General features: G+C 40.9%; 2 protein-coding genes across 3 annotated transcripts in view; one reads left to right on the top strand and one right to left on the bottom strand.

Annotated features, from left to right (window-relative positions):
- The window catches only part of LOC125636560 (angiopoietin-related protein 3-like), a 33,481-nt gene extending 22,975 nt beyond the window's left edge, over positions 1-10,506 (top strand). Inside the window, exon 3 of the mRNA XM_048849841.2 lies at positions 10,055-10,506. Coding sequence (XP_048705798.1) covers positions 10,055-10,180 — 126 coding nt within the window. The 3' untranslated portion in view covers positions 10,181-10,506. The remainder of the gene's footprint in view (positions 1-10,054) is intronic.
- Positions 1-24,701, bottom strand: part of DOCK8 (dedicator of cytokinesis 8) — a 138,513-nt gene that overhangs the window by 95,220 nt on the left and 18,592 nt on the right. The window contains exons 2-5 of one of the 2 annotated variants that reach the window (XM_048849840.2): positions 21,299-21,395; positions 14,944-15,119; positions 9,456-9,527; positions 489-612 (exon numbers count right to left, since the gene is read on the bottom strand). In XM_048849840.2, coding sequence (XP_048705797.1) covers positions 489-612; positions 9,456-9,527; positions 14,944-15,119; positions 21,299-21,395 — 469 coding nt within the window. Of the gene's footprint in view, positions 1-488; positions 613-9,455; positions 9,528-14,943; positions 15,120-19,671; positions 19,759-21,298; positions 21,396-24,701 lie in introns of those variants that run through there. The other variant, XM_075128751.1, reaches the window with a different exon arrangement.

The following is a 24,701-nucleotide window of genomic DNA, read 5'->3' as shown; positions in this document are numbered from 1 at the left end:
TGTTGGCTGTGCATTGAGTGCCGTCAAGGGAAACAGGGAAGCAGTACATGTCATCCTCCTCCACCCGCGGGGCCTGCTTGTATTGAAGACAGTGGCAAAACTTCTACTGTTTTCAGTGGTGCAAGATCAAGCTCCAAAGCTGCATGTGTATGCATACACTGGGGCTGAAAACTCGAGGGGACACTGGCAGATGCAACACTGCCTGCCCTCTATTGAGGTCAACACCCCTGGAGGTGCAGTGGGCCAGGCTGGTGCCCAGAAGGGTCTTTGCTCATCAATGCTATGAGCCTGCCTTAACATACTTGCACTCTTGCAGTGGTTACAGAACTTCGCCTTGAAGGCACACATGCATAAATAATGTGCATGTCAGCGTTATACTGCAAAACATAATCAAAGCATAACATAAAAATAACTGTATGATTAGGGAGCCTCCTTTAAAGGAAGGCAGGATATTTGAGAATCTAATTTAAATAGACGAAGCACAATACCTGATAGCTGGCATCATTGCAATCCAATGTTTCCGATTCGAACGTTTGTTTTTGAAGGGTCTTATGAAAATCCTTTCGAGATCCCTTTTTTTTAAAGGTGCAAGTTTCTGAATTTCCTTGGTTTCTTTAAATAACACAAGCCGGCCAGTCAGGATGGCGGGAGAGTTAATGAAAATAAAATAAACAAAGTAAGCAAATAAAAAAGGTTCCATGTGAAGTATTAGTGCACAAGGAGGGCAGTGTGGCACTGTTTTAATGGGCTAAAGAATGCAATGTTTATTTGGGGTACCACTCTGTTTGCAGGCTCTTTTCATAATACAGTATTTTTTAAAAGGATCATTCGTTTATATCACAATTTGCGGAGAAAGGAGCGCCGCAACTCAACTCTTACACAGTGCAGTTAACAGAAGAGCTTGATGTGGGCACAGTTCCTACGACTGGCTCCTCAAAGGCTCCAGCTCCTACAGGGATTGATTTGTCCAGAGTCCTGATTAGGAACATTTGCATTCTAGCTGGTACCCTGCTGGTGCAGTTACATTACAGGGAACACACTAGAAACTGGTCTCTTCTGAACTGCTGTTATGGTACCTCAGCTTCAATTTGCCGTGGCAGAAGACACATCTAAGGCTAACCAGCACACGTAGCCAGCACTCCTTAGCCTCTTCAAACTGTGCACTTGTACAGTGTAAACAATAAAATGCAATACAGACTAAAGAATATTAATAGATTCCATTTCAAAATACAGGCTGTCTGTTAAACAGGGTAGCAAATGTATCGTTAACTCTGATTTTTGAAAAGCCAGATAAAAGCAGAGAGGAAAAATACCTAGCATGTGGTAGTACCTCCAATAACCAAAAAATAATTTCATAAACTGTGATTATTTAATATTAAAACCATCAAAACTTGGCATGGAAGAAAAGTCTGGATAAGAAATCCTATCTGTAAATGTTATCAACAAAATATGACTTTAATGACCATAATGGTCAAGTGCAGAAGAGGCAAAACAAAGAAATGTATTAGTGGATGTGTTGGAATGTGTACTTTAAATAAGAACCACTACTAGGTGTCAAGCAGATCCTAGGATACAGCATGTGCTGACATAATCCATACTACAGTATAGTAGAGTGCAATCATTTGTAAATCCAGCAAACCCCGATGACAAGAGTGTTTTACAGTAAAGATTCCAACATGACATCTCACAATAGTGACAAGGCAGCGGTTCAGTGTATTATTATAGAAGACTGCAGTATACTTTGTAGAAGGAGGCATTCACTTACTATGGATTGCAAGTGGACTCATTCAGTGAACTGACACTTAAATTACAGCATTAAAATCTCACAAAGGTTTAATGATTGGACCATATTCAATGATAGCGTAGATCAGTGGTTCTTAACTTGCAGCCCAATCAGCACACAGCTGCTGCCCATGTGACATCCTCAGGGCCATACGGGTAGTATTTTGGGTGACCAGATGACAAGAACAAAATATTGGGACACGTGGGGGGGAGGGGGCAGCCACAGGCTCACCTCCCCTCCTCCCCCCGCCCCCCCCCAAACCGGTTCTAGGTTTTTTGCCGCCCCAAGCAAAAAAAAAGCCGGAGTGCTGCCGAAGCAAAATATCAGGACAAATGGCGTCCCGACCGTACATCGGTCGGGATGCGGGACAAACAACTAATTATGAGACAGTCCCAATTTTATCAGGACATCTGGTCACCCTAGTAGTATTGGATGCAGCCCACATCACACATCGTGGGCTGATATGCGGCCCACAATCGTAACTAGGCTGAGTACCACTGGCGTAGATGTTTACATTGGTACTCTATCAGCAGCTGAGGTGTGTGACATGCCACTTATAATGCATGCTGTTGGAATTCATACAATTTTATCTAGGTTCTTCTGCCATGATCATCACTGTAGTGACAAAAGTACAGCTGGGAGTGAGCCTCCCAGCCTGGACAGACAGACCTGTGCTAGTGGGACTTGTGCTAGCATGCTAAAAATAGCTGTGTGGACATTGTGGCACCAGCCCAAGCCTGCCCTGTCCCCTGAGCCCAAGCTCAGATGGCCGTGTGTCTCCAAGCTCTCTCGTTACTGGAACCCTGTGTGCTGCAAATTGATATGGCAAATGCAGTTACGGGAATGGTCTTGCGTACTGACCTCTACAAGGCACATTTAGTACTATTTTGGGGTTTAAATCAGACCATTAGGTCTGCTTGATCTAACCTAGTATTTTTGTCTTGGTTTCATCTGCATAGCCCACATTAAAATTTATAGGAATCATGAGTTACAGTCCCACACATCTCAATGAAAATATTATTCTAACTGCCTCAACAAGGTTAAGATATGCCATAGAAATGAATTCAGGACTTACAATGACATTGCTGAAATGATGGCACCTCTTGTTATTTTATTTTTAAAAGCTATCTCACAGGTGTGAGAACCAGCATGCATGCCAGATCTAGGACAGCGTGTTGTCTTGCAGTAAATAATACGGAAGCTGGAACTTTGCTTAGTTTAATGATGGACTGAAAATCATAGAATACCACGGTTGGAAGGGACCTCAGGAGGTCATCTAGTCCAGCCCCCTGCTCAAAGCAGGATGAATCCCCAATTTTTGCCCCAGATCCCAAATGGCCCCCTCAAGGATTGAACTCACAACCCGGGGTTTAGCAGGCCAAAGCTCAAACCACTGAGCTATCCCTCCCCCCTCACTGAGCTATCCCTCCCCCAAAATGGCCGCACACTCATAAAGAAGTCCATGACCAAAATCCAAGAGACCTCTTCAGTTCACAACAGTTCACAAGTTCCATAGCACAACTCTACTATATTGTACTGGTTGGTCTGTTTGATTTAAAAAGTACAATTTATTCAAATAGTTATTATACATTACAATTCCCCTTTAATTCTGAAGGGGTATTTAGTAACTTTCAGAGCGGTAAGAATGAGATCTTTATTGAGGATACTGAGAGGCCAATATTCCTTGCTGAAAGACCTGCACTGAGGAGCAGCCTGGCCCCAGCATGCACAGCAAACTGGGTACCTCGTGAGTCCTGACCCTCTTCCTCCAGCGCCACTCATTAGCCTACAAAGATGATCTCTCAATACTATGCATAGATAAATGTGTTGGTCCTAACACACATGCTGCTTTGTTTGTTTGTGATTGTTTTAAATGGAGCTCCCTTATATTTTATTTAATGTAGCACACCCAATGCATTCTGTGTTTGATATGGTAAAAGATATGCACAGTCTCATTTACCCTCAACTTGCTCACTCAGTGGCCTTTTGGTGTGGAAAACAAGCAGAAATGTCTAACAATGGCATTGCTGGCATACTGCAAACTAACTGTCAGAAAGGAACAGTAAGGACTACTGCTCTCCCAGATTCACTTCCCAGATTAAATATCACAATCTTGACAAGCAAAAGGATCTCTGGGTGAAGTGCATACAAAGAGGTAGGATGGAAGGCAAAAGGGAGCATAAAATGATGAAGTGCTGCAGATCGGAAGAGTAAAACCACAGGAAGTTTGAACCCTAACTCTGCGGGCAACAAGTTCCATAGCACAACTCCATATTGTGAGGAAGGCTGCTGTGGTGCTATTTATTCCCTGCTGCTGCTGGCAATTGAGCCAAATACTACAGCAATGTCATGGCTTAACATTGTTCAAGAGAGAAATTAGGAATAAGGAAGTAGATATCATGAAACAGGCTTAGTGATTTAAACAGAAATGCAATGAGTTCAGAGCTCTGTTGAATAATTTTAACAGTAAAGTCTTCTACATTCAGCATGATATTCATCAGGTATCCAAGTGACATTTTAAGTGCCATATCAGGAATGCATACATTTTGATATGTTCCGTACTAACATTTTATAGCCAGTCTCCTTCTCTCAGTTAAAATATTCTGATTTGCTCAGCTTCCTTTCCATAACCTTTCCAAAGCAACAGCTAAGCACCTTAATGCCTTGATGCCTTGCATAAGTGATAATAAGTAATTATGGATCAGGAAGACACTTTTTTTGCCCTTATATTTGGAGAGTAACTGAATTATATGCACCAATGTGTTTGAATTATAATTGTTTACCCGTTCACTGAGAATGTAAAATGAAGTCATAAAAGAGAAGGCACCATTCCTTGACATCCCTGCTCTCCTTGAGTGTGACCTTATTCTAGAATTGCCTTAATCACCCAGGAGGAAAGACAGGAACTCTAAGCTGTTTTATTTTAAAGTCCCTAACATTCAAAAAGAGGTTTTATTGTTCCTGGAGGTAAAGCAAGAAACCACCTAAACCTCAGCAAACAGTTTTAATTATTCAAGTGCTCAACTTTCTTGTCAACCACTGAACATACCAGAAATTACTTTTTTTCCTCCTGCTTCTCCAAAAATTTTCATGGAAAATACTCACTTTGAAAAGTTTTTCTAATACCACCACATGACGGCAGTTAACATTGACAAAGCGACAAGCCCTGTTTTCAGTGAACAGCCCAAACTACTGGCCTAGAAGAAGACACTCCCGCTCTAAGGAGTAAAAGCAGAGCCTTCCCAACTGCTACAGCAGCCTCTGGGCTGAACAGCGCCCCCAGCCATCATCACACTCCCAGTCAATGACAGCAGTTATGGATCTACCAGCTATCCAGTCACGGATGGTGGCCAGGATTCAATAACATGCAAGAAACCTCCAGTGGACAATTATAGAAAAACTTGCAGTGGGAAGTGTCAGAAATAAGTGGTTGTCTTATGTCCTGAAGAATGAGGGTCGTACATTACAAAACAATTATTCTGCCTAATGGAACTTGGGATACTACCCCTATAAATGTCTAACCCCTTTTTGGAGTTTTGTAGTGTTTCAATGAAGACCCTCTAAGCCAATAGGAGAGAGTTCTCCCATCGGCTTAGTTACTGAGAGGTGGTAGCTATGTCAATGGGAGTATCCGCCGGTCAATGTAGTGCTGTCTACACCAGGGGTTAGGTCAGTATAACTATGTTATGTCAGGGGTGTGGATTTTTACACCCCTGAGTGATGCAGTTATACTCAGATAGGTCTGTAGTGCAGACCAGAGCAACTCCATTTTTCCTCCCTGACTGAATCCTGATCTGACAATTTCTGCTGCCTATTCTACATCTCTTTCTCTTCTTGAACCCCCACTCCACCCTCTTGTCTCTCTCCGCAGGAACTTTCCAATTTGTTTTTAGGTGAAAGTTGACAAATGACATCAGCTTCCTCATTAATCCACATCTCTGAAGGGTGTTTTTCTGCCACGCCTCTATCTGCTCCCTAGATCTTCTGACCTTCTTCCATTCCTTTCAGCTGTACATCACCACTCCCTGCAGCTTCCAGTTGAGAGGAAAAGTGGGTGTGAAGAGGGCTCCTCAGTCCTCCATTTCAGCAGTTCTCAAACTGTGGGTTGGGACCCCAAAGTGGGTCACAACCCCATTTTAAGGGGTCACCAGAGCTGGCATTAGACTTACTGGGGTCTAGGGCTGGAGCCGAAGCCCAGGCCCCACCGCCTGGGGCGAAAGCCAAAGTCTGAGCCCCACGACCTGTGGCCAAAGTTCAAGGGCTTCAGTCCTGGGCAGTGGGGCTCAAGTTACAAGCCTTCCCACCTGGGTTTGAAGCCCATGGACTTTGGCTTTGGTCCCCCCTGCCTGGGGCAGCATGGCTTGGGTGGGCTCAGGTTTTGGTCCCTCCTCCTGGTGTCATGCAGTAATTTTTTTGTCAGAAGGGGGTCGCAGTGCAATGAAGTTTGAGAACCCCTGCTCTATTTATTGGCCCCAAGGAACTGTGGTTGGCCAGGCACAAATTAGAGCAGCCTTTGAGTAGCATACATCTCAACTCATTCTCAGCTCAGTATTAAGGCAACCATGTACCCATGTATATATACATATTATATATATTCAGCAGAAATATATACACATGCAAAATACTTTTGTACATCTGAGGATTTCAAAGCACTTAATAAATATTAAGTAAGCCTTATAATGCCCTTCCAAATGGAGTATTATTACTATCTTTTTACAGATTGACCAATGCATAGTTTAAATAACCTATTCAAGGTCACAGCAAGATAGTAGCAAAATCAGGAACAGAACAGAACCTATATTCCCTGGCTCCCAATTCTTACTTTGATTCCTCAAATATTTTGATGCAACTGTTCACAAAAAACACGTGTGCATAATTCCCTTTACCCGGATGACCAAGATAGTAAAACATACCATAAGCCTGAGTATGTGTGTGTATAGGAAACAGTATTTGTATGACTTCATTTACATCTATATGTACATAATTCATCAGAGCATTTTGTAATATTCTGTATATGCTGTTGTCTGTCTCTATTACTTTACTGCTTACTACATTTGTGTACACAGACAAATTTTACAAGGTAGTCCCTTTATAGATTAAATGAGGCATAAACTTGCAGGGCACTTACCAAAAAAAAATTTGTAAAGGGAGTCACAGTTAGAGAGCATCCATGCTCTGTGTAGTGTAGATATTCAGAGTGAAATGCACTGCTAGCTTATCATTAGTGACTCTAGGGTTGCCAGGTGTCCGGTTTTTGACCAGAACGCCCGGTTGAAAAGGGACCCTGGCAGCTCCAGTCAGCACTGCTGACCGTGTCGTTAAAAGTCCGGTTGGCGCTGCAGGCAGGCTCCCTGCCTGGCTCCGCGCAACTCCCGGAAAGCTGTCAGCATGTCCCTCTGGGACATGTCTCTCGACTGTGCTGGGAGCCCCTTGCGGGCTTGCTGTCAGCGTGGGGAGTCCCTTCAGGCACACTGTCAGTGCTGCCCTAACTCTAACCCTGCCCTTAATTTCCTGCAACTGTGAAAATTCAGATCAATAAAAATTCGGGGGCGGGGGGATGCTTAAAACCTGTAGTTTTATGCAACTGAGAAAATTCAAACCCATAAACGTAATTTTAATATGCTGGAAAATAAAAAAAAATTGAAATTACAAAAAAAAAGATGGAATTCAGCCAAGCCTAACCATATGATCTGATTAATTTACCAATTGCCAAAAAGGGAGTTGCTAACAAACTATGCACTTCAGCCTGGACACCCACAGAATCCCTTTAACGTTTTTTAAAATACTCCTCAAAATAGCTAATGGAAGCTGAAGCATTTAGCAACTCTCAAGCCCTTGCTAATGGGGCTCTCAATAGGTACGTCACTGACTCTGCACCTTGAATTACACTGACTAATATAAACTGCGGGAATAGCTTTGCAACTGCTCAAAGTATTATCTGAAACAAGGTAGCTGACTCTGACAGTATGCTAACAATCATATGACTACAGTCAATTCTCATGGGAGAGACAGTGACACAGAACTCATGCTTAGGCTACTGGCGTTGTGTTTCTCTTTCAAGTCTCCAGTGGAAATCAGTTTATCTCAAAATTCTAAGTTGAGGTTAAAGAAATGACACTCTCAGCACAATTTCAATCCACATTTTGCTTCCACTTATTTTGATAATATCAAATAAGTTAAAGTACAAAACAGTTCACTAACCACTTTATTGCTGAAGGAGGTAAATCCAGCAAACCTACTTGACTAATACTACTCTTGAACGAACTGCGCTTGGTATGTCCTGATGATTATTGGACACACTCCACAAGAAACTGTTTCCAGTGCATAGGCGTGTTCTGGCAGCAGTGGAAGTCTACCCATAAATGATATTTCTGGCTTTGACATTCAATCTGTTATCTGACAAGAGATTCTGAAATAATCTTTGAAACCTGGCTCTCTGTCGAAACCGACAAAGGTGACAGAGCTTTATAAATTAAACCAGCAGGACAGATTTAATTCTTTCTCCATCTCTCCGCAAATCTTCAGAGACACAGGTTCAATAGCATTTAAAACGTTTTAAAAATACAGACTCTAAAAAGCTCTATTGCCTACAAAAGCCTTTAAACTAAGGGTATGTCACCATGGCAATCACAGAATTTGATTGCAGCTCATGTAGACGTACCTGGACAGTCTAGCTAGCTCACATGCCAGAGCAGTGAATCTGTGACAGCACCAGCTTCCACACAGGCTGTACAAGCATGGCGGGAACCCTGGTAATTACTTGGGCAGCTAGTAAACATTAAAGCCATGCCCTTGCAGCTTGACTGCTCCAGTCCAGTACCCAATCAGCTACATTAAAACTAGTTTAGATATCTCCACACGAGTTGCAATCAGAGCCCGTGATTAGCTGTCTTATATAAACACTTAAGTTTGTGTTTATACCTTTGAACTCAATGGAAATACACATTTTTACTTCCTTATCCCATCTTATTTATAATGATAAAAATGACATTTATCTAGAGATCTTTACCCTGACAGATCCCAAAGCACTTCACAAACTTAAATAACATGTAAACTCTGAACAGGGATTCCCTTCATCCACCAGTGAATTACAAATATCCTGGGGATGACACAGAAAAACGGTCTAACAGCACACAGCAACACCACATACAGTTTAGGACAGGAAATGAAGAGTACCTTATCATATTTAGAAGGAAGACAGAATTTAAGTAGAGAGAATGTTATTAGTCAGTTTGGGATTTGGTCAGGATTTTGTGAATGGTGCCATGGGAATTTTAATGACCACAAGTGATCAGGACCTCCGTTTTACATCTCCTCCCAAAAGTGGAGTATGTGAATCTATTTAAATAGAGTCACATGGCTATTGTGTAGCAATTAAAAATGAGTAGTATAAAAATACACTATTGATATTGCACAGAAATCATTCATCACTTAATATGAAATACTTCCCTCTGGATTTATTGTTCTTCTATCAAAAAACGAAGCAACAGTAAGAATTTTTAACTATAGTGCATCTGCCCAAACAAAACAAAACAATTTAAAAATCGCACTGAAAATGCACTATTACCTTCAGCTATTCAAAATTCTCTTTTGTGGGATTAGTTATAATAACACATATTATGTTAAAATACAGAAAGGTATTTGCTGTTTTATTTGCAAATATGCAACTTACTTTCGATTCACAATCAGCCACTCCCGAATATATGTCTGAACACAATCCCTGACATGTGGATCCAATTCAACACTGTGAAAGATAATAAAAAATACATGTTAATACTTTAAAAACATTGTCATGTCTGAGAAGTGGAAGATTGATCTGTACTACATGCGTTATCTTGCTGGAATATTTGCTACTGTTCTGGTTTTAACATAATTAACTACTTACCACTCAAGGTAGCTCACGAATACAAGACTAATGCAACATTTTATGGCAACCATAAAATATTGCAAAACAAAAGAAAGTGTCCAGGCATGAACGCAAGGTCTCAGACAGGATCATAGTCAGAGCAGCGAGCCCCTCCTATCCCTCATGCCACTGCAGCTCCATGGCTATTTTTAGCAGGTTAGCTCGATCAGCACGAATGCAGGTATGTCTCCTTATGCCGAAAATTACACGTTACAGCTCCAGTGAAAACATACCCTAAATTAGCAAACAATAAATTTCCTGTAACAGGTACAGCATTTTTTGTTGTTTGGTTTTGATTTTGTAGTGTAGGTAAGATCCTTTCAATTGGTTTGGCTGGTGATCTGTCCTCCCTGCTCTCTCTACAGGACACCTCAGAGTGTACTGCCTCACGTGCTACTGTGTGTGCGTGTTCTCCAGGCCCTCTACCTCTTGCTCAGGCACTGGGGGACAGCTATGAAGATTTTCTCAAGGTACAGATACTACCATGGTAGATGTGAACATCCAAACATGGCTGGGGTTATGTTAAAAGCCGCTGTGTGCACATAAATCCACAATGGCTGTTGAAGCTGGTTAGCTGAACTTGTCTCAAGCTAGTTACTATTGTCCCTGTACTGGAGACAGGGTCTATAAGGACTTTACCCAGCATGAATCTATACATTCTTCCAGTGAAAAGAGAACACTGCTACTCTTCACTAACACTGGGGCCTACTATCTAAAACAAATAAAATAAAAATGTTTTTTTTATTTTGCTACAGAATGAAACAGAGTAATATTTTTAATCATCTATCTAAGCAGGAGCTCCAAACATCAGAGTGTTAATGGCTTCTAATCTGTCCCAGAAAAAAAGAGTTTATTATTATAAGTCACCACAATCTTTATGTTATTATATGAATTATTTTATATAAAATGATTTTTAAACAAAAAGCACCCTCTGTGCAAAATTTTATTGACTATTCCAGGATTTATATGATGGAAGAAGCACTGGAAGTATTCTCTGACACATTTTTAAGCACTCTTTTTCATGTAATTCTTTATGTGCTGCAAAACTAGATATTTCTTTCTCCATGTGAAAACCAAAAGGAAAGAAAAATTATCCACAATGAGGGGAAAAATAGGAAGAAAATACTTATATTTAAGTTCATGATTACTAAATGTAGAGCAACTGCATAAGAAAATGTTTAACTTGGATCAATCATATGTGATTTTGAGCACATGGTCTACATTTTAAAAGATGGCTTGGCTGAGTGATTTCTAACGAAGTAACAAACAAGGCCAAATACTACTCGAGCCATATCCATAGAACTTCCACTGACACGAACAGCAGCTGTGCACTTGGATCAAAAGCAGCATATGGCCCTTTATGCTTGGATTTAATTGCCATCTCGATGTATAATACTAGGAGATCATACAAAATCTATGTTAAATAATTAGCGTGGATATGACTTAACCCAACAAAAGCAGATGAGGTTGAAAATCCATCCTTAGCTTGCCCAAGTCTGACTATTATTGAAGGTACTGCTGTAGAACATTTAAGAGTTCTCTCATGATTTGTGGGCACTTATACATACCAGGACAATTCTGATCTTAGGGACACCTATGCAACTCCAGATTTTTTCCATTTTCTGACAGGAGTTGCACAAGTTTAAATGAGGACAGAATTTGACCCATGGGGTCAGATTCTCAGTTGTGTTCTGGCCCCTTTGAACTTCCTGAGCGGTGCACAAGGCCAGAAAGCAACTAGATCTCCCCCGCTGTAAAATTTCTGGAATAAACTAAACATAGAATTTCTTCCACAATTGAATTTTTGTGCTTTTCACTCAGGCACAACACAATGAACTGGTTTTGCATTGTTAGCTTTCTGTGAAACAGGGGAGATCTGTAGTGGAACGTTGCCGACTTCAAATTTAACTAGATGTGACTGCTTGCACACCAAAATTCAACTGGTATGGTTCCATCTGTCTGTCACACACTTGTATTTATAGTGAAACAACCCAACATTATACCAATTTGCAGAAGAACAGTTTTGCACACCTATTCCAACTCATAATTAGAGTTGACCCATGACACAGTTAGCTTTTGACTCTGCTAAAACCTGTTAAAAAAATTCTCCAAGGCATCATTTTTTCTAGTTCAAAACACTCTACTGCTCATAGTTTTAGTCTTTCTCTCTAGCTGTCTTAGGTATTTCCAAGATGCCCATCATCTGTATGGGAGTACCACTAACAATATTTAGTACTTATTCAATATTTAATCTGATTCAAAGCACATTAAAGTCAATGGAAAGACTCCTAATGGTTTCATTGGGTATCAGTTCAGGTCCATTGTGCTTTACGTGGTTAAAGTTATTTCCAGAGATTACCAAATTTACCCTCACAAAACACCTGTGTGGTAGATAGCTATGTAAATATTATTATCCCCATGTTACTGACAGTGAAAATGAAAGAGGGGGGCTTAGTGACTTGCCCAAGGTCACATAGCAAGTCAGTGGCCGAGCAAGAAACAGAACCCAGTTCTATGCTTAGCCCATGGTGCTTCATCCCTATATGACCACAAATGCCACCCACTCCCAACAACTGGAGGAACTTGATGGCAGCAGCAAAGGGGGACAGCCCCAGGAACAAAGGAGGAAGACACTTGCTGAGGGCACCAGGTACCTCCCCACTCCCTTGGAGTCTCTGGCACCCATTGGTCGGTTGAGAGGAAAGGGATTCTGATTGGCCTGCATCTCCCAGCTCCAGGATTGAATCTGGAGCACGGAACACACGGTGCCTGATTCCAGCAGTTTAAAGTTCATCCCTATATGACCACAAGGTGCTCAGAGACGCAGACAGATTAACGAATGCCAAGCCACTCAGATGCCCAGCTGCAGCTGTTCTTTTGGTCTGTTCTTCTTTTGTCTCTCTAATCAATTTGGTTGTGATCAAATTGTTTAGACACCAACAAAGAAATTGTGTTTTTTCTAAATTTCACATTTAGATTCTTAATACACCTTAACAACAAAAGCACGCTACATTAAGAATTAACGGTGTGCCCTTTCCTATACACCCTCCATTAGACTTAAAAGAAATAGAATGGAAGTATGTGTACTGCTTCATTTTTTTTTTTAACTGTGGTCATTATCGGCCCTTTAGAAGAAAACTGGATCTCTTTTGTTTATCTCTGAATTCTGAAATATCGGAAAGGAGAGGAGCAGAGATGGGCCCAACTAGAACTCTGAATCCAAACATGCCCTGAACTTTGGGGCTGGTTTTGATCCAGATTCAAAACACAAAAAGGGCCAATTTTACCTATAAGAAAGAGAAATTAAGCTCTGGCCCTTTCCTTCCCCCATGGTCTACACTCATTGTTGCTGTCTTTTTGAAGGAGAACCCACAGACCTCAACACCCTTACAGGCTGTATAGGGGACTACCAGCTGCACACTTTCCCACACTGCCTTTTGCAGGGGATGGCTGCCAGGTAACCCCTGCCGCGACTTGTCCTGGAGCTGCCAACAATTCCTATCAAGCCAGCATGGAATAAGCTCCTTCTTAGAACTGTTCTTGGATTTTTTTAAAACATCAGCAATTATGACTGTCCCCACACAGCCGAGCCCTATGTCACACATGGGCCAGCCAGGATACAATCTGCTCCCTCACAATTCTAGCAAGTGGCATTATTAGATCTCCCTGGAGTCCTTGCATAGTTGCTAAATCCTATACATTTTGAGCACTCCGGCTCCAAAACACTTAGTCTGGCCTGAGCTTCCAGTATACCTACTGCTGCAGCAGGAATGGGACCTTTGCTACCAATGCAGCTACGCCAATGGCAGCCATCAAAATAAAATGATTTATTTTAATGACTCAGGATCAAATTCTGCACAGATTTACTGGACCAGAACCAATGTCTGCAGGGTGACCACCATTTCCGCACTGCCAGCTGGCAGCCAAGACAAAGCTATGACCAATGCTCTGTAATCCCTGGGAGACTAGGCACCACAGGCAATGCCACCCACAGAAGATTTGATTGGCAGCACCCCCATTACTGCTGATTGGTTCAGATCCACTATTGAAGCATGGAGGGCAGTCTGTACAACAAGACAGATCCCTGGCCTGCTACTGGGACAGAGCCTGCCTTATTCCAGCTTTGGACCCAGATATACTTCTGCCTTCCCTGTCTGCAGGTACACGGTTCTGGGACCCATGGCTGAGGCATCCAGTTTCTGACCCTTGGATTTGTGTCCTGACTCCTGCTCTGACTTCTAGGACTGACTGCATGCATCCCACTTCCTGACACCTACCCGCTGTGCCACACCTGTAGGACTTGCATGATACAGACTGTAGATGAGTGTAGAATTTGTCACTAGCTGCTTGATTCTTCAGCCCTTATATGCATGTAAATACCCCCTTACTCTCAACAGGAGTAATACACACATAAGGGCTCCAGAAGGGGGCCCTAAGTCTTCTGGCTTTTTTTAGAGCAGAGCTACCCTAAATAGCTTAAACATATTTCTGCAATTCTGCTGCCACAGTGGCAGTGCTTGGCAAATTGGTACCTGATCCAAAGGCACTGGAAAAATTCCCCTGGATTTTAGTGGACTATTGTTCAGACCCTTGGAGTGATTGCCCCAAAAATTCTATGCGGTGGGGAGAGATCGGCAGCAGGCAGGCACGGGAGGAACACATGGACAGGAGAACAGTTCAGGGGAACAAGTTTAGGCTGAAAGTGGCTCTCACATTTAGGCTCTCGTAGAGAGCTCTAGCCTCATGCAGTGGCAGCTGCATCTGCTCAGGCAATTATGCAAGAAGTGTGTGCGCTGTAGGGGTGGGGGAGCTGAATCAGGCATTTTCTACTATGAGTTTAATTAAATAAACCAAGCTTCAAAACCACTGTTTTAAAGGGATACTGTCTTATTAAATACCTTGGTTAAAAACTCTATAACTTGTGGATCATGAGCTGGATGGTGAAGAGGCCTTGCAGTCCCATCATGTGCATTTATTGGAGAAAATTACAGTCTCAGAAACAAATCCCTCTTCCATCAATTAGATTACAATAGTCATCCATGCCTTTGCAGAAACATTTTCATAGGCTCCCAATTCCGCAAGCTACTTACCTAACTTCAATATGTGAGCACCACTATTGAAATCAATGGGACTGTTCCTTGCTTAATGTTAGGAAAGTGAATAAGTGCCTTGCTGAATTGGAAACATATGAATCTGCACACATCCTTTTCAATACCTTTTTAATCACACACTATTCCAGATAAGCTCTCCTTACCCTTCTTCAGGCAAGGAAGGCTGCAAAGTCCTGCATTCTTTTGGAGTAAAGACAATGTCCAAATCATCTTCGGGAAAGTCACCAAGTTCTTGCACAGTTTCTGAGTCTAAGTTGTTCAGCTGTGTCATCAGGAAACCTTCAAAATCCACTGGTTCCACTGCGTCATAAAACGGAGGCTGGAGAGAATAGAAATAAATAGCTGTCTTATAGAAATGTGGGCTTTTAAAAGAAATAACTCAAGCTTATTGCCCCTACTAAACCTAGAAAGCATGTCTCTATTCCTTTATGGCGTGCAAGTAAAATTCTTCAAAGAATAAAATGGTTAGTGAAGGATCGGTCTAAAAATGGAAGGCGCAGAAGAGGAAAAAGTTAATTAATTAGAAAATAAACACAACATACTAAGTTTAGGCCCAAATCTGCAGCTCCTCTTCATTCAGAACTTTCACTGACTGGTGGAAGTGAGGGCTGGTTCAAGCACATCTGGGGCCCCCTACAGGCCCATTCAGTTGGACCACTACTCCATGTAATCATTCAGTCTCCCAGCCCAGGCTGATCATTATAGTTGTGAGAAAGGGGGCAGAAGCAGAGATAGATAGGAGTGGAGAGGGGCCGATGACGAGACCCAGAGGCAGGGTCAGGAAGCAGACAGCATGCAGGCAGCAGTCAAAGGGCACCTAACATCCTCAGTAAAAGGCAACAATATCCAGGCCATGATAGCTGAGTCCCTGAAGCAGGAGCAGAAGCTAAGGCAGGTCTGAAGACCCTGACACCCAGCCCAAACAATCCAGGCCAAAATCATCAAAATGGCACACTATTTGGATTCCTGTCTGAAATACTTTGATCCTGATTGTCAGAAGTGCTGAGCACTCAACTCCAAATTAAGTCCATGGGACCTCCAATAAGATTACCATCCAAAATATAAGCACAGGGTTGTTTTCCCACCTCTCCCTAGAACAGATGACTTTTATTTTTATGATATTTTCCTACTGTCACCACAGTAAATCTTTAGAAACACCTGGAACAGCTGTCTCCATCATCAGAAACCTCAAGCATCTGCCACTTCTGCAGTATATTATGCTGCAACTTAATAAAGCCAAAGGATGTTTAGTCACACCTAATTAGCCATTCTGAGGTGGTACATCCTCTTCAGAACAAAGTTTCAAAACATGTGAACTCTTCCAACGGCACACACTATCAACTGGCTTGTTCTTTTTACTTGCATAGTCACAACAATAGTGACTGAATTTCCTACTGCAGAATGGAAAAGAGACTATGAAACAGCATCTTAGAACAACGTCACTTAGAATGATATATAACTTTCTTTTATATAAATGTACAAGTTATTGCAAATGTAGAGGGTACTGCTATTTCTTTTTCCTTACTGTGTAACTAATACAAAATAAGCTGCTTGTATGAAGACAATGAAACACTGTCCAGTCATATTCAAAGACTATTTATACCCTATTATAGGTTTCCATTATAAGTAATGAAGTGAGTTAAAAGACACAGTTTAAGATAATCTATCTTTCCTTTCCCGTGAGCTCTGAGGAAACCTAAGTACAGTGTGACCCATGAAAGATAGTTACAGGATTGGAATAACTAGTGTACCAATGGGAAGTCCACTGGAGTATATTTATCAAATCAGCCTGTTAAACTATCCTTGACTATCAAGAACAAGGACTCTGTCACAACAGTAGCCCAAATATTGTAAATGACTGTTTCCTGAAAGTACCAAAATAAAAAAGGGGGATAAACATAGATCACATAATTCATGCATACTGTTCTATAGCTGGGGATTATAAAAAATATTCAGCAATTAAGAAAAATAAGGCATTTGATGTTTCTTATACCATTACAACCTTTATATTCAATATTACTACAACTAACTACTCCATCTGAGATTTATTCTATTTGCATGCAAGGTTCTTTCATACAAATAAAAACTATGGACCAAATCCTGAAGTCCTTATTGAGGCAAAACTCTCAGTGAAGGTAACACATATTTCAACTGTGTACAAACTGAGTAAAATATAAGAACTTCAGGTTTTGGGCCAATGGCAGGTTTTGTTTTTTGTTTGGTTTGGATTTTTTACTTGTAAGGATCTTTGGATTCAGCTTTATAAAAAGGGGTTTTCCAGCCCCCTTTATAGAAAATTCGGATATAGGTATTTTACATTTCAAAGAGCAAAATTTTTATTAATTCTTACTTTGTCCTGTTTACATCTTGTTACATATTATTCTTATCCTTCCCTTTCTACATCAGTCATGTTCCACTTTTAAGAACTTGAGGGTATTTTCAGTAGCAAGTGCTTGTATCTATAGCAAGTGTATCATGAAACTCCATGCCCAGATACATCATTTACAGAACCAGGAGGAAAAATTCCCCATATGCTGATTGTCAGAAATGTTCAGGGTACTACTCTCATTATATTTACTGTATGTGCTGCCAGTGTTATATGGACAAGTACATCTATATTGAACTCAGATCATGTATACATAGTTGGCACTGGGCATTTGACGGTGCTTTCCATGTGTGCGGAAATCCCCAACTACAGGATTGTCAGATCATATCACTGGATAGTTTGCAATTGCTCTTAAAAGACTACAGAGCTAGCTGATGCTGAAGCACCTTCAGCAAGACTGATATGGACTTGAGCTTTTCCTTTGGATTGCTATTATTGAAGTATATATCCATCTCTCCCGGTTGTCTTCTCACTACTAGCTTGTTGGGCCAATCAAGTTCTTTAAAGGGGATGATAAACCATGAACAAGTTGATTTTTGACAAAACACAAGCCACAATGCATGAAATCCTGGACCAATTGGAGCAAATAACAAAAACTTCCATTGACTTCAATGTGACCAGAATTTCACCCCATCTCTCTAGATCCTCTGTAATCAATCTCATTGCATCCACAGACTCAGTAATTTTGTCTCAGTGGGACAGTAGGAAACACAGCATCTACACATGATGCTCCATAGTCACTAAGTTCAGGCAGTCTCTGGCACTGCAGTCAAAATATCCTCAAAAATATCCTCTAAGTCCTAAAGAACTATCGCTAGTTAAAGCATTATGTAGTAATTAGGGCTGTCAATTAATTGCAGTTAACTCAAGTGATTAACTCAAAACAAATTAACTCGATTAAAAAAATTAATCGTGACTAATGGCAGTTTTAATCACACTGTTAAACAATAATAGAATTTATTATAAATATTTTTGGGTGTTTTTTGACATTTTAAAATTTATTGGTTTCAGTTACAACACAGAATACAAAGTGTACAGTGCTCACTTTATATTATTATTTTTGATTACCAATATTTGTATTGTAAAAAAGATAAACAAAAGAAACAGCATTTTTCACTTCACCTCAGACCATTTTTGTAGTGCAATCTCTTTATCGTGAAAGTGCGATTTACAAATGGAGAACTATTTTGTTACATAACTGCACTCAAAAATAAAACAATGTAAAAACTTTAGAGCAGGGGTTCTCAAACTGGGGGTCGGGACCCCGCAGGGGGTCATGAGGTTATTACATGGGGGGGGGTCACGAGCTGTCAGCCTCCACCCCAAAACCCTCTTTGCATCCAGCATTTATAATGATGTTAAATATATAAAAAAATGTTTTTAATTTATAAGGGGGGGGTCACACTCAGAGGTTTACTATATGAAAGGGGTCACCAGTACAAAAGTTTGAGAACCACTGCTTTAGAGCCGACAAGTCCACTCAGTCCTGCTTCTTGTTCAGACAAACAAGTCTGTTTACATTTATGGGAGATAATGCTGCCCACTGCTTATTTACAATGTCACCTGAAAGCGAGAAAAAGCACTGCATGGCACAGTTGCAGCTCATGTCACAAGGCATTTACATGCCAGATATGCTAAACATTTATATGCTCCTTCATGCTTTGACTTGTAGATTGCACTATCTTTTGTTTATCTTTTTTTACAGTGCAAATATTTGTAATAAAAAATAACAAAGTGAGCACTGTACACTTTGTATTCTGCATTTTAACTGAAGTCAATATATTTGAAAATGTAGAAAAAAATCCAAAAATATTTATAATAAATTTAATTTGTATTCTATTATTGTTAACAGTGCGATTAAAACTGGATTAGTCATGATTAATTGTTTTAATCTCACAATTAATTTTTAAATCATTTGACAGCCCTAGTAAGACATATACCTGCAGATATTGTTATATAATGTTCCATAGTATTAGTTTACACAATATTTTAAAAAATGAGGTAATTTAAATGCATATAAGTATATCTATAATCTTTTTCTTTTTGCTGAAGACATAGTGTTTTGCAAACAAAACGATCTTGCTTATTAAAATCCAGTTTTAAAATCAACCATTGTATTTACTTTCCAACATCACACCACCCACTTTCATCAATCAAATCAATCGCATTTTATTTTGGCTTCTAACTTGTCTAGTTTAGGTGGCAATAATAATCTTTATCATTTGAATTATGTGCTCTTAACTTTTGCAGTTTTGCACATTTTCTAGATAAGAATTTTAAAAGGGATGAAAGAATAAAGCTAAATAGAGATGGAACATAATAGACTAACAGAAAAAAATGCAGATTTTCAAAAGAAAGGTCATCATTGCATCTTATGATACACTGTTGTACTCCCCCCTCCCCCACACACACAGCACACTCTATCCAATGAAGAGCAATTTAAGCATCTTACAGAAATAGCCATAAATCACTACAGCAGACATACCTTTTTAGATGATGGATTAGAGGCATGTAAGTTGTGACAGCTCACAAAATGGCGGCTACAGGAAGTGAAATGTAATGTTACCAAATTTCCTAACAGCAGAAGCAGGTTTCTGAGAGCAAAAGAAGAAAGAAAACCCTGCCCTCACCACAGCATTTCAAACTGAGGAAGCGAGCAAAACGCTAGTGGTAAGCCCTGACACACAGGAAGTGAATGCTTACAGTATTTCCAGTTTTCTCAATCGCTGGGGCACAAATACTCTGCCTGTTCCTACTACTACTCAGAAAAGAGTCAAAATCCCATTCTGGTTTTATTTCACAGCATAAGATACTCCCAAATCTCCCCTGCTTTTGACGGGCCTTTAAAAAGATCTTGAATTTAATGGGAATACATTTCCTCTTGTTATAATAAACAGGGGCTACATTCCTCCCTGTGTGACATCCAGCAGGTTGGAGAAGATGCTGAGGGGGCTATGCAGCACCTGACTCAAGCAGAACTAGGCCAGTGACCTCCAAGCAGTGCACACCAACACACCTATTGCACCACCTTTGAAAAAGGTGTGGCATACTACCCCTTCCCTGTCCAAGCAGCTTTGCTGACTGGCATGGGGGAGGGGGAGGAGCCACGGTCCCTCTTAACCCCTTCCCCATTCAAGCACCTAGCACACTTGCGGGTAGCAGGGATCACATTGCCCTTCAAGATTCTGGACAGTCCCTGCATAGGAGCATGAGATGAGATACCTTTTGGCCTCCAGGTCTGACCCCCATTGTGGAGAGCTGGCCAGAATTTGGCCCGTCAGTTGTTAGCACATGTAGGAAGAAGTCAAATCTGGAAGGCATTCCCTCGTTAAGTATTTGGCATTGAAGACCTTCCTGAAAAGGCTCTAACATGGAATAGTATAAAGCTAAACATCCAGTCCTGTCTCTTTGCTCTCTATGGCTAAGTATTTGAAACCTAGGCTGGAGTAATTCAGTTACCTCAGTGCATCCAAAACACAACCAAACCCAGTGCTGACAATCAACCTACATTAGGTTAACTGCTGTTGTTTGTCAAATAATTTACAATAAGGAATAAATACAAGAAAATGGTCACCTATCCACAGACAATCACATGAGAAAAAAGCACTGAAACTGAAGTATGTTGACAAAATTTGTTACCTAGCGGTCCAATTAATGCACAGTCCTCTTTCCAATAAGTGCCAAATGCTTCATGCTATGAAAGTGTAGGAAATCATGCGCTGAGCCATGCCATATTGGTCACGTAATGCCCCTTTTTATTCTGGGCACGCACCCGTCTTTGCAGAGCACCTCCGGTCAGCACACAGCACACGCACCTCTGTGCCTATATGTGCTTACAGGGCAGGGCTCAAACAATTCCAGCAAAAAGCCACAATCTGCACAGTCACTTATTTCCTTTGATTTATGCTCCTCGATCTCAGGCCCTGGGCATCACTGACAATCGTTCCAAACAAACAGGTGCCTCAGCTCACATTGCAGTAGTTCTATTACAGCCTTATGCAGAGGGCAGCAGAAAGCAAGATCAGCCCCCAAGAAGAGTTCAGTGACAGCCTAAAAACATAAATCAATATAGATGGAAAAACTATACATAAAAAACGAATCTCTGTACTTACCAGCTGAATAGAGCCAGAGGCGCTTATACTTCGTAGACAAAACTGTCCAACACTTGGTTGGAGGGTAAATTGCTTCCTTATTTCTGCTGATGAATGCCTTTAATTAAAACAGAAAAACTTAAATGTAGTGCAGTAGTTGTCCACAATTCAAAACCAACTGACAACAAATGTTAAGGGCACACTGGTTAATTTCAACTCTACATTTATGAATATCTGAGGTTCAAATAAGATAATAAAATATTTTTCCTAGAGTTTAAGCAGCTTAATGATGTACTCTAATGTTTGGAACCATATTTTGATTATTCCCTGCTCTCCTCTTGCTTTGTAACAAGTGTTAGCCTTCACTGAATTGTTCATAAAACGTTTACAGTCCTGTATTCTCAGGATTCTGTTCATTCGCCCATCAATAGATATAGTGCTATCTAAGCTAAATTCTTGGAACTGAGAAACTAAATATAAACTGGTAAGAAGAATTTGACCCAAAATCAAGTGTAATTGGAACATGAGTAGCAATATTTAATAATAGTCTGCAAATTCCGTCCTGCAAAGTAACTACTATAGAGCAAGCGAACAGAGAGGGACCACCACAGAGGGAAAACATTTTTAATGAGCTACTCATGGACCAAAAAAAGCAATAAGACAAGACTTCACTGACCGAACAATAAAATCCTATGCTCAGATCAATAACACAGCGTGCTGTCATTAGCACCTGGAAACAAAAACACCAGTCCAGAACATTGTAGTCTTAATAAGAGTATCAGTTGAATGTATAAGAGTGAGATTTTCTAAAGTACTCACTGATTGATTTCAATGAGAGCAGAGATAGGTCAATGCCAAGCGCTTTTGAAAATCCCAAGGTGATTGATAGTACAGTCAGCCAATCAAACCCATTGAGTTAACAATCCACTAATCAGATTCATTGCATTAACTTTCTTTAATAACCTCCTGGTAAATATTCTATGAGGCTCAGGAAATAAATAAAAAAAAATACATAATAATGATTGAGTAATTTTTGTTTTTGTTTTGAAGCTGGTTATTTACATATTTTACCTTAGGAACACGGGGCATGATTCTCAAAGGTGCAGATGGCAATTACGTGCCTAACTCCCACTGCAAGTCAATGGGAGTGAGGCATTTAATTGCCATTTGCACTTTTGAAAATCTTCCCCACAATAACTTCTTTGGAGAAATCAAGAAAATATTGTCACATGACCATGGGATGGGATATTTAGCAGGATCCACTAGAGTCCAGAGTGTCTAGTGGTAAAAGCAGGATATTGGGAGCCCATGAATCTATTCCCAGCTCTGCAACTGACTCACTGAATGATGCTGAGCTCAGAACTGGATTTTCAAAAGATGCTGAGCACTCACCACTCCAAATGAAATCAGTGGGAGCTACAAGTGTTCAGCACCTCTGAAAATCAGGCCCTTAATCTCCCTCACACCACATTCATCCCTGGTGTAATTTTTCTGAAGTTAATGGAGTTATATCAGCAATGAACCTGATCCTCAGTGTTTCAGTTTACATTATCTATGTTACAGTTTTGTGCTGCCACCCATCACTATAGTATCTGAGCCTCTTCCAAGTCAAACAGACTGGAAATAGCATAGTCCCCAGTGGACTTCATGCAGATTCGGGCTCTTCTCCTTTTTCAGGTTATAGAAGGCTTTCCTTGGGGTAGGGTTATATTTAAGTGTGGTAAAGGAGGGTCTGGCTTCACTTCAGACAGCATTATTGCTTTGGAACAGGTCTCAAGTTTAAAGGAAATTAGGTAGTCCAGTCTCCCATTGGAGGAGAATCAGAAAAGTTCTTTGTTATATGGGACAACCTGCACGGGGTTAGGGAAACATCATGATGTGGTGAACTGAGAAGGCTCTTCTCTCCCCAGCACTCCTTCCTCTAATGCTAGTGAGCATTATTGGGTTCTTCAGCCATCTGATAATCAGGCTTATCAGATCCAACAAGATGGGGCTTCCCTGTTCAATCTGCACCTTCTCTTCTCTCTTCTCCAGTCCCCAGCTGCCTGTGAAGCAGCTGTTAATTCAGGGTCCTTGTCAAGTGTGACCGAGACTTTGCTTGACTCTAAAAACAACAATGTTTACAGCCAGAGCAAAAGCAGCCCTGAAAAGCCGAAGTACTACTATGGAACAGGAAGAAAAGATATCACAGAAAAAATATGTTCTTACTCAGTATTGGCACTACAAGGCTTTAACAAGCCAAAATGTTGAGGGATTCTTGAGCTGATTCAATAGAGAAATAAGTGTTTTTAAAACATCAGTAAAAAAGCACATAGGGGAAATCCGTGGTTTTCCAGTGTCTGGTGTGTTTAAGATCATATGGGCGACTTTTAAAAAGAGAACAAAAACTGTATAGCAAGTCGATTTTCTTCCAGTTCATCTCCCACTACAAGTAATCTCTGATCATGTGTCTCTCACAGCATGAAGTAAGTCTCAGTTTTACTGAACCCAGGATTTTCCTTTGAAGAGAATGGGCCAGGTTCTGCCCTGTGAAGCATACCACACGAGTCTCATTGACATTAATGAAAGTTGTAGCAGCATTCATCTGCTGGCAGACTATGGCTAAATGTTTTCCAAAAACAGATGTCACTCTAGATGAGGGGATAACATGTCTCTAAATTATACAGGTTGTGGGGTGATTAGGCCCCTAGAACAGGGCATTGTTCTGAGCTACAACAGGGAAAAGAAGCACACAGACCAGGCCCCAACTCACCATTTGGTGTAAGCAGATGCAACTCCGTGGCCTTCAGAGGAGTTATGCCCCTTACAAGAGGCAATGCGTTTAGTATGATCATATTTCCCCAATGGAAAAATGGGACACCGCAGGGGGCTAGCCCGAGCCATCCCTTTCTCCCACCCCCCGTGCATGGGGCTGGCCTGAGCTGCTTGTCCGAGCTCTGTCTGCCCCCAGCACGAGGCTGGGGCTAGCATCATTGCTCGCTTGAGCCCTGTCTGCCCCCTGCATGAGGCTGGGGCTAGCATCACTGCCCGCTCGATCTCGGCCTGTCCCCTGCACGTTCCTCCGCACTCCACCTTTTTTGACAAAAGTGAGCATTTGTCCCATTTGCTTTTGCCAACTGAGCAAGTTGGAAAAAGCAAATGGGACAAATGCCCACTTTTCCCAAAAAACTCTGGACGGCAGGGACAGGGGTTAAAAAAGGGACTGTTCCAGCCAACGTGGTACACACAATCGGTCACCCTAAATTAATTTGATCCCACAGATTTTTCACTATCTAACAGAAGGAATAAGTTTGAAAAGGAACACTACAATATTGAAGAAAAAATTACATACATTTACAGGAAACTGATAAAGTAAAGAAGGCTGGTTCAATTTAATAAACTTTAGATACTGAAGTAGATAGTATATCTTGTTTCATTTACTAAT

This window comes from Caretta caretta, chromosome 5 (genome assembly GCF_965140235.1).
Source record: "Caretta caretta isolate rCarCar2 chromosome 5, rCarCar1.hap1, whole genome shotgun sequence".
NCBI classification, from domain to species: Eukaryota; Metazoa; Chordata; order Testudines; family Cheloniidae; genus Caretta; species Caretta caretta.
Note: the sequence above shows the minus strand (reverse complement) of the source record. Positions and strands in the feature narration are given on the sequence as shown.